This window comes from Canis aureus, chromosome 12, assembly GCF_053574225.1.
Source record: "Canis aureus isolate CA01 chromosome 12, VMU_Caureus_v.1.0, whole genome shotgun sequence".
Taxonomy (NCBI): domain Eukaryota; kingdom Metazoa; phylum Chordata; class Mammalia; order Carnivora; family Canidae; genus Canis; species Canis aureus.
Window position 1 is genome coordinate 34003706 of NC_135622.1, and position 15621 is coordinate 34019326.

At 37.3% G+C, this 15621-nt stretch overlaps 1 protein-coding gene across 8 annotated transcripts in view; it reads left to right on the forward strand.

Moving 5' to 3' along the window:
- DHX57 (DExH-box helicase 57) overlaps positions 1-15621 on the forward strand; it is a 63510-nt gene that overhangs the window by 21399 nt on the left and 26490 nt on the right. For all 8 annotated transcript variants that reach the window (XR_013349403.1, XM_077843545.1, XM_077843549.1 and 5 more), the window contains 7 exons: positions 550-671; positions 2093-2288; positions 2848-2972; positions 7573-7706; positions 9198-9252; positions 10897-11102; positions 14096-14212. Coding sequence is in view for 7 of the 8 variants with exons in the window: in XM_077843545.1 (XP_077699671.1) it covers positions 550-671; positions 2093-2288; positions 2848-2972; positions 7573-7706; positions 9198-9252; positions 10897-11102; positions 14096-14212 (955 nt within the window). In the remaining variant the exon portion in view is untranslated. The remainder of the gene's footprint in view (positions 1-549; positions 672-2092; positions 2289-2847; positions 2973-7572; positions 7707-9197; positions 9253-10896; positions 11103-14095; positions 14213-15621) is intronic.

Genomic DNA, 15621 nt, shown 5'->3' on the forward strand with positions numbered 1-15621 from the left:
TGAGTGCTCTTACTGATTTTAGTAAAAATCTAATGCTGTCCAATGTGGTAGCTAGCTACGTGGGCTATTTAAATTGAAATTAATTAAATTGAAATTAAATTAAAATTTATAATTCAGTTTATCAGTAGCACTGGCCACATTTCAAGTGCTCCCTAGCCACATGGAGCCAGAGGTTGTTATACTGGACAATACTAATGTAGGACATTTCCACTAACAGGGAAAGTTCTATTGGATAGTGCTGATGCAGAGACTCTTGCTAGGAAGAGCCATGTAGTGCTAAGCAGGATGGTTTATTTCTCTTGTAAGATCTTGCAATTTATTCAGATGTAGGAAAACCATAAAGATTTCACAACTTATTCTGGCTGATTCTCTGAGCAGCCTCCTGACTTTAAGTCATCAACACCTAATCCTAACAAATCTGCAGTTTCTATCTCTGAACAAATTATTAAAGAGCAAAAAGGGTGGGTCAAGCTATGGGATTCCACACTCAGAGTTTGTGAAAGATGATTCAAAGTAACCTAACTGATGCCTTATCTTTTATGTTGTTAGGCTTCCAGACAGTTCCAGTCAATTCTGCAAGAAAGACAATCACTCCCTGCGTGGGAAGAAAGAGAAACCATTCTTAAATTGTTGAGTGAGCACCAAGTGCTTGTTATAAGTGGTATGACTGGGTAAGAATGCAATTTATTTGTAATGTAGCTTTCAATCCATTAATATGGTGTGTACACTGGTTACCATAACCAGTTCTATGTGTAAAAAACTAGTAGCTGTTATTATTTGTGCTCTTTCTGGTATGGTATGAAATAATATTTCACAGAACATAATATTGCAGGTCTGCAGCCATTTAAAACATTTTTTTTAAAGATTTATTTGAGAAAGAGAGAGAGAGCGAGAGCACAAATACACAGTGGGGAAGGACACAGGGAGGGAAAATCTTAAGCAGACTCCATGCTGAGCATAGAGTTGGACGTGCACCATCCAGACATCCCTAACTGAAAGCTTTTAACAGGCCTATTTTTAAATGTAAAGGATAGTTCCAGAACATTTATTTATTTTAAAAGATTTATTTATTTTAGAGAGAGCACACATGCAAGGTGGGGAAGGGGCGGAGGGAGAGGGAGAGAGAATCCTCAAGCAGACTCCTCCCATTGAGCACAGAGCCCAATGGGGAGCTCAATCCCAGGACCCTGAGATCATGACCTGAGCTGAAATCAAGAGCTAGCTGCTTAACCAACTGAGCCACACAGATGCCCTTACAGAATATTTAACTTGGGAAGTTTCATCTTCTAAATTTATTCTGATTTTCTTAGAGCTTTTATTTGTTCTTTTAAGAACAACTTAAGGCATATTTCTTTTCCTGTTTCACACTTTTCATGTGTTATCCAAACTTATTTTTATTTTTTATTTTTTATTTATGATAGTTACAGAGAGAGAGAGGGAGGCAGAGACACAGGCAGAGGGAGAAGCAGGCTCCATGCACCGGGAGCCCGATGTGGGGGATTCGATCCCGGGTCTCCGGGATCACGCCCTGGGCCAAAGGCAGGCGCCAAACCGCTGCGCCACCCAGGGATCCCTATCCAAACTTATTTAACAGGGACAGGTCATAGGCTTAATTTAATTCTATATTCATAGGTATTCAACCTAGTAATTACATTTGTGCCCAGACTCACTGATACAGTACTAATCTGAGATCTTCTGGCTTATTTTTTAACCTCAGTCCACTTGTAGCCAAATCAGTAAGATAATACATAAAATCATAAGACAATACTCCTACTTCTTTAGGATTCAAATACAGAGTTCATATTCCTAGAGGTGTTTACAGAACTTAATCTATTGTTTACTCAATTGTCCCAATTTTACAATGATATTAAATTAATATATGATTGCTCTGTTCTTCCAAGTGCAAGTTCCTAGCAGTTTTGGGCTGTAGGTAACAAGGCAGTAGGTTGGTTTAGAAGATAAATGAAGCCGAACAAGTTTTATTATAATTAGCTTTCTCACTTCCCTCATTGCACATAATTGCTTTTTTTTTTTTTTTTTTAACTAGCACTTGAAAACTCTCATTTTAGGACTTATTTGTTTTGACATACAGATGTGGGAAAACCACACAGATTCCTCAGTTTATTCTGGATGATTCTCTGAGCGGACCACCTGAGAAGGTGGCTAACATTATCTGTACCCAGCCCCGACGAATCTCAGCAATATCTGTTGCTGAACGTGTTGCTAAAGAAAGGACAGAAAGAGTGGGTCTGACTGTGGGGTACCAGATCCGGCTGGAAAGTGTCAAGGTTTGTATACTCTGCTGGTTTCCTGATAACAGAAATTTTGTTTCTGTTATCAGGAATTCTTGGGGCCTGGGGACTCATGGGCAAGTTGGGATACGTACCTCAGTACAACTTAAGACCTTTAAGAAATGTTTTGGTATAAGAACTCTTATTTGAATGTATTTCATTTCTTCTATAAAGATCTTTTATTCTTTATTGGAAGAAATGATCTAGTAATTGCTGTTTTACTCTTAAACTTGGGACTTAATCCATTCAACCAAATAAGAAATGGACAAATTCAGAATTGAGTTCATCACTCATTGTTGGTTTTATGTTTTATAATAACTTTGAATGCTTTTTATGAGTTGTAAACTTAAAATTTTGATATGAAGTAGAAAAGCTTTAACTGTTGTTGCCAATAAGAAACTATGCATTCAGTGTAGTTTCCTATTAAATGGAACTACTGAGGTTTTCAAGATTCTTTGTCCCTATCCATTCAAAATGGCTTTGCCATATTGGCCTTGAAAGTATTTCCTTTTTTCAAAAATTCCATGAATGCTTTCTGTGCCCTTTTCTATGTAAGTCCTCAGCCACCAGACTGTTGTACTGCACCACAGGCGTGCTGCTGAGAAGGCTGGAAGGAGATACATCTCTCCAAGGAGTCACCCATATCATTGTTGATGAAGTTCATGAGAGGACAGAAGAAAGGTAAAACAAGGATCTTCCAAACAAACAGACATATACTTAAAACAAAGACATCACTGAAATAATTTTGTTCTGTTTCTAATTCAGTTTTCATAGAGCAAAAGAGAAAGGCCACAGAGAAGGCCAAGTTAGAGAAGAGGAACTGCTTCCCTGATATCCAGGGTCTGGAACACTAGAAATGCTAGGAGGGCACATGTTCTTCACTAGAAGAGTCATCATGTTACAGGGACATCTTCTACTAGGAGATACTTTACACCCTCCTGGGCCTCGTGCTGAGCTGGGCTTGGTACCTAGTAGAAATAGCAGTTGTAACATACACTGTAGTTGATAGATTGGTCAATATGTGCTTCCTTCTTAGTTCATTTGGTCTGTCATTCATTCATGCATTTATTGAGACTGGGTTAAGTGCAGAGTGATCTATTAACTGCTGGGGATACTAGAGTGAATAAGCATATGTGATTCTCCTTTATCTCATGGTCTGGAAGGAAAAAGAAATAATGAACAAATAAATAAATAGTTACAAATTGGAGTAAGTGCCATGAAGGAATAAACAGGATGCTCTCTTTTGGGAGGAGAGATTCACAAGATGGTCAGAGCTGATCTCTCTCGAGATGACGTTTAAATTAAAAATGGAAGTATGAGAAGGCATCCCATGTGACAGCTGGCGGCAAGACTAACATTTGCAGGCTCTGGTGGGAAAGGGTGTCATGAGCCCAGAAGCTGGAGGAAGGCCTGTGCAGAGCTGGTTGTAGTATATGAGGGGAAAAGTAGTATATGAGGGGAAAAGTAGGGTAGAAGAGGCAGGAGCCAGATCTTCGAGGACCTCGTATACCATGGACAATAAAGCATTTAGATTTTTTTTTTAAGATTTTCTTTATTTTGGGAAGCCTGAGTGGCTCAGCAGTTGAGCACCTGTCTGGCTCAGGGCACGATCCCGGATTCCTGGGTTTGAGTCCCACATTGGACTCCTTGCATGGAACCTGCTTCTCCCTCTACCTGTGTCTCTGCGTCTCTCTCTCTCTATGTGTCTCATGAATAAATAAAATCTTTAAAAATTTTTATTTATTTATTTATTTTTTTTGAGAGAGTTGAAAGTACAAGAGCATGAGGGGGGCAGTACTGCAGAGGGAGAAGCAGACCCGAAGCAGGGCCCCATCACAGGACCCCAGGATCATGACCTGAGCCAAAGGCAGACGCTTAACTGACTGAGCCACCCAAGCACCCCTTAGATTTTATTTTAATGGAATTAGAAGTCATTAAGGGGTTGGGACATAAACTCAAATCTTCAATATTTTAAAAGGAAGGGCTAATAGATGATATCAACCATAGTTTGTCATGTGGATCATGTTCGATAACAACAAAAAAACTAGTAGGGGAGAAAAAAGACCATAAAATTTTGAGACTTCCCCAAAAGGACTATCCTATTATAAATATCTAGAGAAGAAGCAAAGTCTAAGTAAAGTTGTCAGACAGAGAAGCAGAAAATAGCTAATAGCAAAATTTAAAAAAGAAACATGAATGATAAAAAATTTTTACAAACTGAATAGAGAAGACATGACTAGAAGACTATTTGTTTAAAGAAATAAATACATTGATATGCTAGTAAACAAGAAATATGAAGTAATTAGACACTAAAGAAAAGCAGACTTAAAGAATACATCAAAAGAGGGACACCTGGGTGGCTCAGTGGTTGAGCGTCTGCCTTTGGCTCAGGGCCTGATCCCGCAGTCCCGGGATCAAGTCCCACATTGGGCTTCCTGCATGGAGCCTGCTTCTCCCTCTGTCTATGTCTCTGCCTTTCTCTCTCTCTCTGTGTCTCTCATGAATAAATAAATAAAATCTTAAAAAAAAAAAAGAATAGATCAAAATAAAGAGGGAGGCAGAGACATAGGCAGAGGGAGAAGCAGGCTCCCCTCAGGAAGCCTGATGCAGGACTTGATCCCAGGACCCCAGGTTCACAACCTGAGCCAAAGGCAGATGCTCAAGCACTGAGCCACCCATGGGTCCCAACAATAGTAAACTTTTAAATGACTCTATAGAGTCATTTATACTCTGGTAATACAGAAAACACTGGGAATCTTTAAGGGGCAAATAATCTTTTTGTAGAGACTCCAGAAAACAGGAGGGAAAAAACAAATGGTAAGTCATTTCATTTTGCAGGTAAATGTTCAAGTGAACATTTGAAAGAAGAAAATTTTTTCATTAAATAAGTTGGAGGAGGAAATCAAATATAACATTCAACCAGATTAATAATATTTAAATGATTGTATTATAAAAATACATTTAAAACTTTAGGGGAAATTATATCCAGTGTAACTTTAAGTATAAAGAATGGCTTTGGATTTCATAATATTTATATTTCCACATACCCAGAGAAACTGAAGCATAGTTCTGGATCTGGTTTCTAGGGGTAATCATGTTCTCAAAAGTAAAAGATTTCATAAAACTTAATGTGGAATATCAACAGTTAAAAATTCAAAATATTTTAACATCTGAATAAAGATAAGTTACTGTAGAAGGGAGATCCAGACATACCAATCTATGGGAAAGCAGTATACAGATTAAAAGAAAAAGAAAAAGCAAGGGAATACTTGCTAGCTCAGATAGAAAAGGAGAAAAAATGAGAGTAAAATCTAGGTAAAAATATAGACAAAATTTGAAGGTTGAATATACAAAAGTTACAGTTGTGTTAGTTTAAAATTTTAAATGAATTTCCTGGTCATAGAGTTAACCAAGTTTGATTTTTCTAAATATTTAGAAAGTATCAAAGAAATGTCAAGAATAGTTTCTGTACCCTATATAATAGTTTCCTGTTACAGTTTTGGTCTGTTTTCTTCTGGGGATGTATTAGGAGTTAGGGGAGAGATGTGGTAGAGAGAGATAATGTGTCTCTACAAACACTATTGGAGTTTTCTATACTCCTTTTGATGTAATAGTTAACATAATAGCATGAGCTATCTTTGAAGTTAATAATTGCATAAGGAGATTTTAAAGCATGGATATACTATAAATTATTTAAGCATTTCCTATTGACACATTATTTCCTTTTCCCTAAAAAAGAAAAAAAATCATTAATGCAATTACATTAGCTCATGAAATTAAAGAAAACTAAATAGTACAATAATATACTGTCATTGAAAAAGCAATACAGGGGGCACCTGCTGGCTCAGTTAATAGAACATGAGACTCTTGGTCTTGAGGTTGAGAGTTTGAGCTCCACATTGGGCTGGGGCCTACTATACATATTTTTTTAATTTTTCTTTTTCTTCAGGCAGTACAGATAAAATGGAAGTCCTCACCAGTCTCTCCCCAGAGATAACTATGGGCATCAGACTGATGATATGTCCTTCTATACATTGACATGTATGTTTACTTTGTTAGGAATGGGTACTTTTATTTTCTGGCCTTTTTTGTCTTACACAAATGATAGGCTCAATTAGTAAGTCAAAGAATATTTATTGGGCACTTACTATTCTCCAGACATTGTTCTAGATTACTTTTAGTAGTGAACAAAGTAGACCAAAATCCTTGTCCTAATAAAGCTTATATTCTAATGGATGAGCTCAACAATAAGAAAGATAAATAAGTAGAATATGTTAACTGCTAAGAAAGGGTAACTGCTAAGGGTGATATGAAATGCAGAGAAGGGGAGCATTTGAATTTTTAAACAGAGTAGCCAGAGAAGAGAAGGCCTGGCTGAAAATGTATCTTTGAGTAAAGACTTGAGGGAAGTAAAAAAAAAAAAAAAAAAAAAGACTTGAAGGAAGTGAGGGAGCTACCTGTGAATGTCCAGGAGAAGCCTATTCCAGGCAGATTAATAACATGTGCAAAGTACCTGAGGTACTCCTTAAGGACAGCAAGGAGTACAGTGTGGGTAGAGTGAGTGAATAAGGGAAGAGCAACAGGAGATGAGCGGTGGTGATGCAGATCATGTCATGTAGGACCTAACTTGTTAGTGAGGACTTTAATAAGTCATCAGAGGATTGTGAGAAGAGTGGCACAGTAAGATTTACATTGAATAGAATTGTTGGTCTGTTCTATTGAGAATAGAGTACAAAGGGGATGCTGAGGCAAGGATATTGCTTTTCTATGGCGCATATTATTCTACAACTTGAGTTTTTTTCACTATGTCTTAGAGATGTTTTCATATCAGTATCAAAGCTCTACCTTATTCCTTTTATCTGCCTCATGTTATTCCACAGAATGGGTGATTTTACTGTAGTTAATGACTTCTTGGTTGATGGATATTTAAGTAGTTTCCATTGTTATACTATTATAAACAATGCAATCATGAAAATCCTTGTATATTCTTCATTATGTACATGTAGATATCAAGAAGTAGAATTATCAAAGGCAATGATAGATCCTATTGGTATTTTGATTGGTACTACACGGATTTTAGTTTATTGCAGGGGGTATCTTTATAATTTTAAGTTCACATCTAGGATCATGACACATCTTTCTGTGAGATTTGTAGTTTTTTTCACATAGATCTTACACATTCCATGCTTAAAATTCACCAAAATTCATTTTTGAATGAATTTAATTCATTTTTATGTATTGAATTTGTTTGATCTTTAGGTGTTTCTTTTATTTCCTTTAGTGACTTCTTGCTACTAGTTTTGAAGGACATTGTGTTGCAGAGACCAAATCTTCAAGTTATTCTAATGAGCGCAACTTTAAATGCTGAACTCTTTTCAGAATATTTCAGTTCCTGCCCAGTTATTACTATACCAGGTGATTAAAATGCATCCTTAAATATGCACTGTTCTAATAAGCAAGTATAATTATTTTTGAAGTTCATTTGAGATATAAAATAACAGGTATTAATACTTATTTTCTAGAAGAGTGATTCACTTATAACAAAATTATGACCAAATAACAAAATTAACAAAGAAGTAACATATCCATTTGCTAAGAGATTTCAGTTTTATATGTGCTTTTTATTTATTTATTTTTTTAAAGATTTTATTTATTTATTCATGAGAGACAGAGAGAGAGAGAGAGGCAGAGACACAGGCAGAGGGAGAAGCAGGCTCCATGCAAGGAGCCCGACGCAGGACTCCATCCTGGGCCCCCAGCATCACACTCCGAGCTGCAGGCGGCACTAAACCGCTGTGCCATCGGGGCTGCCTTATATGTGCTTTTTTAAAAAGTCTAGGCTAATAGGATTTCTAGGATTCCATTGTGTTTAACATCAAAATGTAAGCTAATAATGGTAAAATGTCATAAAGAGGGAAGTTGTATCTGTATAGCATGTTGATTCATTGCTAGAATCTGCTAACTTTCTGGATGTTGGCCTACTCTGAGAGAAAGTAAAATTGAATAGTCTGTGTCTTTTGGTGTTTCAGTCTCATTGTGGGATTGATTTATCACTATGGGCTTTGCTTTATCCTTTTGCAGTTGATTGCCAAAGGAAGAATTTGGGGATAACTTTTTTTTAAGATTTTTAAAATTTATTTATTCAGGTAAGACACAGAAAGAGACAGGTAGAGACATAGGCAGAGGGAGAAGCAGGCTCCCTGCAAGGAGCTCGATGCGGGACTCGATCCCAGATCCCGGGATCATGCCCTGAACTGAAGGCAGATGCTCAACTGCTGAGTCACCCAGGCGTCCCATTTTTTTTTTTTTTTAAGATTTTATTTATTTGTTCAGAGAGGCAGAGACATAGGCAGATAGAGAAGCAGACTACAAAAAAAAAAAAAAAAGAAGAAGCAGGCTACATGCAGCCTGATGTGGGACCCAATCCCAGGACTCCAAGATCATGCCCTGGGCCGAAGGCAGGCACTCAACTGCTGAGCCACCCAGGTGTCCCAAATTTGGGGATAATTTTGAGGATAATGATATTATTTCTTCTAGTTGTTGGTTAGAGGGAGGAAAGGGGGAGGGTGGGAAAAGTGTAACTGGTTTTAAAAAAAGAGGTTAAAAAAAAGTCTTACTACCAAATGAGCATCTCAAAAAAAAAAAACCAAATGAGCATCTCTTCACCTATGCACTCCTGGAGTTTTTTATGAGCTGGAATCTATCCTTTCTAATTAGTTTTATCATCAAAAGCTTGCTTTCTTTCTTTTTTGATATTTTTAAGACCACAGAACAAACAGCCCCTTATTGTGCCAAGCTTTGTTTTAAGAGAATTTTACACATACAAGTTATTTTTACATATACAAACTATTTATTTCAAGATAGTTGAAACTGAGGCTTTTCTCGTTTATTTTTTTGTTCTTCTAGGTCGTACATTTCCTGTTGATCAATTTTTTCTGGAAGATGCAATTGCTGTGACAAGGTAAGGAAGACATTAACGAAGGTTTGGTGAAAGACTTTGAACACAATTATTATTTTACTTCACTGGGCCAGCATTTTAATAGATATGTTAGTTTTTCTTCTAATTCTCTGTTTGAGTATTTTATTTTCCCTTTTCAGCAAATATTATACAATATTTGCAATTCACAGACAATATTGTATATTGTTAGTACTGACTGGAACCCTAATGTAAACTATAGGCTTTGGGTGATCATGATGTACCTTGTAGGTTCATCAGTTATAACAATTACACCACTCTGGTGGGGGATATTGATAATGAGGGAGACTATGCATATGTGGGGAACAGGGGGTATTGAGAAATCTCTCTAACTTCTGCTCGATATTGCTGTGATCCTAAAACTGCTCTGAAGAACAGAATCTATTTAAAAAATGATGAAGGACAAAATACATGGACAATTTAATAAGAAAAAAAAAAAACCAATTCTGCAGATAGACTGCCAGTATTTAAATCCCTATACTTAGTAGGGGCACCTAGCTGGCTTACTTGGAGGAACATGCAACTCTTGATCTTAGGGTTGTGAGTTCAAGCATGTTGGGTGTAGAGATTATGTAAAATAAATAAATGATTTTTAAAAATCCTTCTACTTACTAACTGTAACATTGATAAGTAGTTTAATCTCTCTGTGACTCAGTTTCATCATAGGTAGAGTGATCATATTACTAATAGCTGCTTCACAGGGTTGTTATGAGGATTTATTTATTAATTCTTGGAGGTAATAGCTGCCAGTGTCTAGAACTGTGCTTGGTGCATAGCAAATGCTTTATAAATGTTAGCTATTATCATTCTACAAGTCTCAGGGAGCTTGCAGTATAGTGTTAAGATGTCTGTAATTTCAGTACTGGATAGAGAAGGTCATTTCCATTGGATACAAATATATTTCTCTCCTTTGAAAGCCCTGATTTCTCTTCCCATTCTTTGACCTTGAAGATTCCCCATGGTTTTATCCTTGCACTACTTCTTCTCACTGTTAAACTTTTTCATACCTCTGTTAGACTCATGTGATTTCAAATGTTACCTCTGTGCCAAGAATTCCCAGATCATTATCCTTGTTCCTGACCTCTGAGCTCCTTGATATCTGGCACCTGAATTCAATTCAGAATTTTTCTCCTCCCTGCTCCTTCCCTTTCTAATAAGCCCCACTCCTAATTCTCTATTGATTTAATCATGCAGTATTCTCAAGCTAAAAACCCAGAAACAGTGGCTCTCAAACTTTGGTGTGCAATAAGCATACACAGGGAGCTTATTAAAATTGTTATTCTCTGGGCCCCATCCCATTTCTATTGAATGTGAATCTCTGGGGAAATTAATCTTTCAACTAGTTTACCTGTCTTTATTCTCTCACTTTCTTTTTTTTTTTTTTATTCTCTCACTTTCAAACTCAGACTCACTGCCTCCAGAATTATCTTGAAACAGAACCAAAAGCATTCCAGTGTGTTCCCTATCAGAAATAGGGCACAGCTAGCAGACTGGTGGAAGAGTAGCACATGAATTGGGCAGAAACAGAGTAGCATTCTGGTGAATGAGCATATAAATAGGTGAAAATTTTCATTTCTCACCATCAGACTCAGGTACACACAGAACCATTCCTTTGTCTTCCTTCCTCAGGTATGTGTTACAAGACGGAAGCCCATATATGCGCTCCATGAAGCAGATGACAAAGGAGAAGCTAAAAGCAAGGCGCAGCAGAACCGCATTTGAAGAAGTAGAAGAAGACCTGAGGCTCTCTCTTCACCTCCAGCACCAGGACTCTGTCAAAGATGCAGTGCCAGATCAACAGTTAGATTTTAAGCAGCTCCTGGCCCGCTATAAAGGTAATGCGTTCCCTGGGGGAATATTACAGTTATGCTGAAAGGCAACCAGTTCCCCCCCACCCCCAGGTGATCCAGAGGAAGAAAAACGTAGCTCTTGTTTCATATATATTGTCATAATTCATCAGAACAACTTTAAACTTAGAAAAGTAGCAATTCCAACACTTTTTAGGTATAATTGTTACTATAGTTACCAGTAGGCTTTTTTTGTGATTATAGAAGATGTATTATAGGAAAATGGGATAGTGAAATATAAATATATTCTTGAGTATTTTATGACTTCTTATTTTGATACGATTGTAAATTCAAAATTAAAGTGGGCAGGACTATACAATGAACTCTCCTATATCCTTTACCCCCAGTTCACCAATTATTAATATTTTGTTTCATTTGCTTTATCATTTGCTCTGTGTGCATGTATATATTTCTTTCATGAACCTTTTGAATAAGTTGCAGATATGATGTCCCTTAATTCCTAATATTTTAATTATATTTCTTTTCTTTTTTTTTTTTAAGATTTTATTTATTTATTCATGAGAGACACAGAGAGAGAGAGAGGCAGAGACACAGGCAGAGGGAGAATCAGGCTCCAGGCAGGGAGCCCGACATGGGACTCAATCCCTGGTCTCCAGGATCAGGACCTGGACTGAAGGTGGCACTAAACCACTGAGCCACCCGGGCTGCCCCTTTAATTATATTTCTTAAAAGCATAAGCACAGGATATAATCAAAATGAAGATATTTAACTGATATAATACTATTATTTAATCCATATCCAATATTCTAACTTTGCCAATTATCTAAAAAAATATTCTTTACTTCTATTTTTTTCTGGTTCAGAATCCAGTCCACAATTACATATTGCATTCATTGTTATGTGTTTTTCGTTTCTTTTAATCTGAAAAAAACTCCCCAGCCTGTATTTTTCTTTTAAGAGTTTGGGCCAGGGCAGCCCAGGTGGCTCAGCAGTTTAGCGCTGTCTTCAGCCCAGTGTGTGGTCCTGGAGACCCGGGATCAAGTTCCATGTCAGCCTCCCTGCATGGAGCCTGCTTCTCTCTCTGCCTATGTCTTGGCCACTCTCTCTGTGTCTCTCATGAATACATAAATAAAATCTTAAAAAAAGAAAGAAAACCACAGAAACAGTGTTGATCCTTCTTTCCTCTCTGTACCTCAGTTTCCCTAACCATAAAATGGTGTTGTTTAGGGAATTAAATGAGATAATACAAATTCCCAGCACAAGGCCCAGCTAGTCAGTGCACATTTGTAATTCTAATCCGAATATGTCTGAGTCAAAAAGTTTGTGTTCTTTCCATACGTCATACCAGCTGATAATTCCCATTTGTTTATTCTATTAAATTCTGTTACAGGAAAACCCCCTTGATTTCTCCTTTGAAATTTCAGAATTTTCTTTAACAATTATGACTGGATGGGATGACTAGGTGGCTCAGTGGGTTAAGCATCCAGCTTTTGATTTCAGCTCAGGTAATGATCTCAGGGTTGTGAGCTAGAGGTTCACAAAGGGCTCCATGGTCAGCGTGGAGTCTGCTTGAGATTCTCCCTCTGCCCCTCCTCCCATTCACGCTCTCTCTCTCTCTCTAAAATAAATAAATAAAATCTTTTAAAAGTAAATAAATAAAAATTATGACTGGATTAAGCCAGACCTTTCTAATTTCAAGTACACAGTTTACCAAGTTCAAAAAGCACTTCTGAGAACTCCTTTCTGAAGGAAGAGGATGGAAGATTTGGGGTCAAGAAACCTGGCTCTGCGTGATAGTGGGCTGACCGCTTAGCTTCTCCCTTTCCGTATAACAAAAGACCAGGTCTAGTTGATGTCAAGGCTCCCTGACTTTTCAGAAAATTACATGTTTCTGAGCTCAATTTTTAAAACTTTTCTAGTTAAATAATCATAATCAGTCCTTTTAAGTATATGATTGTTTAGCAAAAAACTGTCAAACTAAAATTTTTTAAAAATTATTTTCACTTCTCTTTTTTTCTGTTAGCTAATTCTTTCTCCTTTTTGTAAAGTTTGCTTTTTGGAATCTTGACATATAAAAATTATTCCTTCTCTGCCTTCCACACCTAGCCACATCCATATTTATGTAGCTTGTATCTTCCTTTCTTTCATGTTTGACCAGTATCCGATTCATACTGCCAGAACAACATTGTTTAGAAACTGCTTTTGCCACTCTTCAAACTTTTCAGCATAATATAGGAAGCTTCCCTTCCTTAATATCACCTGCAACTATTTTGTTCCAGTTAGACTATATTTAGGGTGATAGGCTATTAAGAAGACCCAAAAAGAAAGGCCAGTGGTCTTTGGAGAGTTAGTCTCCCCAGGAATAAGCTATTTATTTTTAAAAGAGCTCAGGCTTAAAGTACAACCCAAAGAACTCTGTCTTTCACTAGTCCTAGATAAATTAGGAGGAGACTGGAGACCCTTACCTAAAAGTCTATGACTAGATTTCAGGGGTTCATGGTGAAGCCATTAAAATCATATGTATTTTTCAGGGAAGATCCAGAACTTTTGCCATTTTCTCAAAGGAACTTAAAGGTGAAGAGTCACTGTCGTGAGGATGTTGGTGAAAGCTGTGGTCTTTGTCCTTTTATTCCTTGAATCACTGTTACCTGGACTTCTATCTGATCTGACTCATGACTTGATGAATCTGGAAAGGGTTTCTAAACTGTATTTGACTTGATTTTTGTTTCTAAGATTTAAATTGTCAATAAATGAGTGATAGATAAAAGAGAGGAAGGAAGAAAGGAAAAAGTCGCCAATCTGGTCCTTTTCAGCAGGGTCAGGTGCCTATTCTTTAAGTCATTGTTCAAGCAAAAAGTGCTCCTAGTAAGAACGTATTTTCTGAGAGACTGAAAGAAAACAATTCATTTCGGTGAGTAAATGTGAACATCTGTGTTATTAAATGAAGAGATTCACCTAGTTCACAGGCATCATTGCTTTAATAAGGATAATTATCCTTCTGATTTTTACCTTTCTTTCAGGAGTTAGCAAATCAGTCATCAAAACAATGTCCATCATGGATTTTGAAAAGGTTAATCTCGAATTAATAGAGGCCTTGTTAGAGTGGATTGTAGATGGAAAGCACTCCTACCCTCCAGGTAACCACTTGTTGTCTTCATTTGTGTGTAACATGGCAAAAAAGAAGGCAGCTCGCTTACTGAGACAGTGGGTACTGTGGGGCCGACCTCCCTTCCTGGATCCCTTGCTCCCACCCTCACTTTTTCACACCTAGTTGTGTGTAAAATTGCTTATGAGGCTTTTCAGGAGGAAATTTTACCTTTTACTTTTTGAGGTTCACCGACTCCTTTTTGCTTGCCATTCTCTTGTTCCCACTGAGCAAAAAGATATTAACAATACAAAGTCCAAAAGGAGGAAAGCTAAAAAGAAGATCTGGGTACTCCATATATTAAACCCTCAGTCCCAGGCTAAATGAGAATCTGGTAATGAGTGTTGAATCCCATGAAGACTCTGCATATGGAGGTCACAGGGCAGGGGGTTAAGAGAACAGGCTTTGGAGTCTGATAAACTTCCAGCTCTGCTATTTGGGAACTGTGTAGCCTTGGATAAAGTCTTTATCCTTGCTCTACCTCAGTTTCCTTGTTTGTGAAATGAAGACAGTCATAATTCCTCTGACATTCAGCTATTTTTAAGATTAAGAGAAACCATATGTAGGGGGTACCTGGCTGGCTCAGTCAGCAGAGCATGTGATTCTTGATCTCTGGGTTGTGAGTTCAAGCCCCATGTTGGGCATAGAGATTGCTTAATAATAAAATCTTTAAAAAAAAAAAAAAAAGAAAAAGAAAAAAAGAGACCATATGTAAAGCACTTAGCACAGTACCAGACATATAGTTAATGCCCAGTAAATACCATCTCTAATGGTAACATTATAATCATAACATACATCGTCGTTATTGCTATGATCACTGTTGCTACTACTACTAGTATGACCCAGAGCAATCACTACTTTCCCCTTACTCACTGACTTCCTATCCCAGTGGCCTTCTTAACCTCATTTGCAGCCCCTTATCTCCCAAGTCTCCTCATAACTGAATCCTTCCCATCATTCAGGTTTCTGTCAGATATCTTCTCTTCAGAGAAGTCTTCTCTGACCACCTTGTTTTCCCACCGCCCTCTACTCCTTAAGCTATTATGATATCCAAAAATGATCTTCATTTTCATTCTAGCACTTCATTATATCCAGAATTATAGGTCTGCTTGCTGACAGTTTCCTTCAATAGAATGTAAACTCCTTAAGAATAAGGATTTATCATACACCACTGTGTTATTCAGACTCTGGGATTACATCTGGAATATTTAGGTACAGAGTAAAAATTGGTCATGTGCATGAATAGATGCAGCCATTGTTGGGTGACCATAAGTTGATCAAACAGTTACGTCATGTGCTCACTGTACACAGTGCTTTAGAAAGTGGGAATGGCTGCTCTCCTCTGCTTAGACTTTAATAATAAATTTAATAATTTAGTAATTATTATGGTAATTATTACCA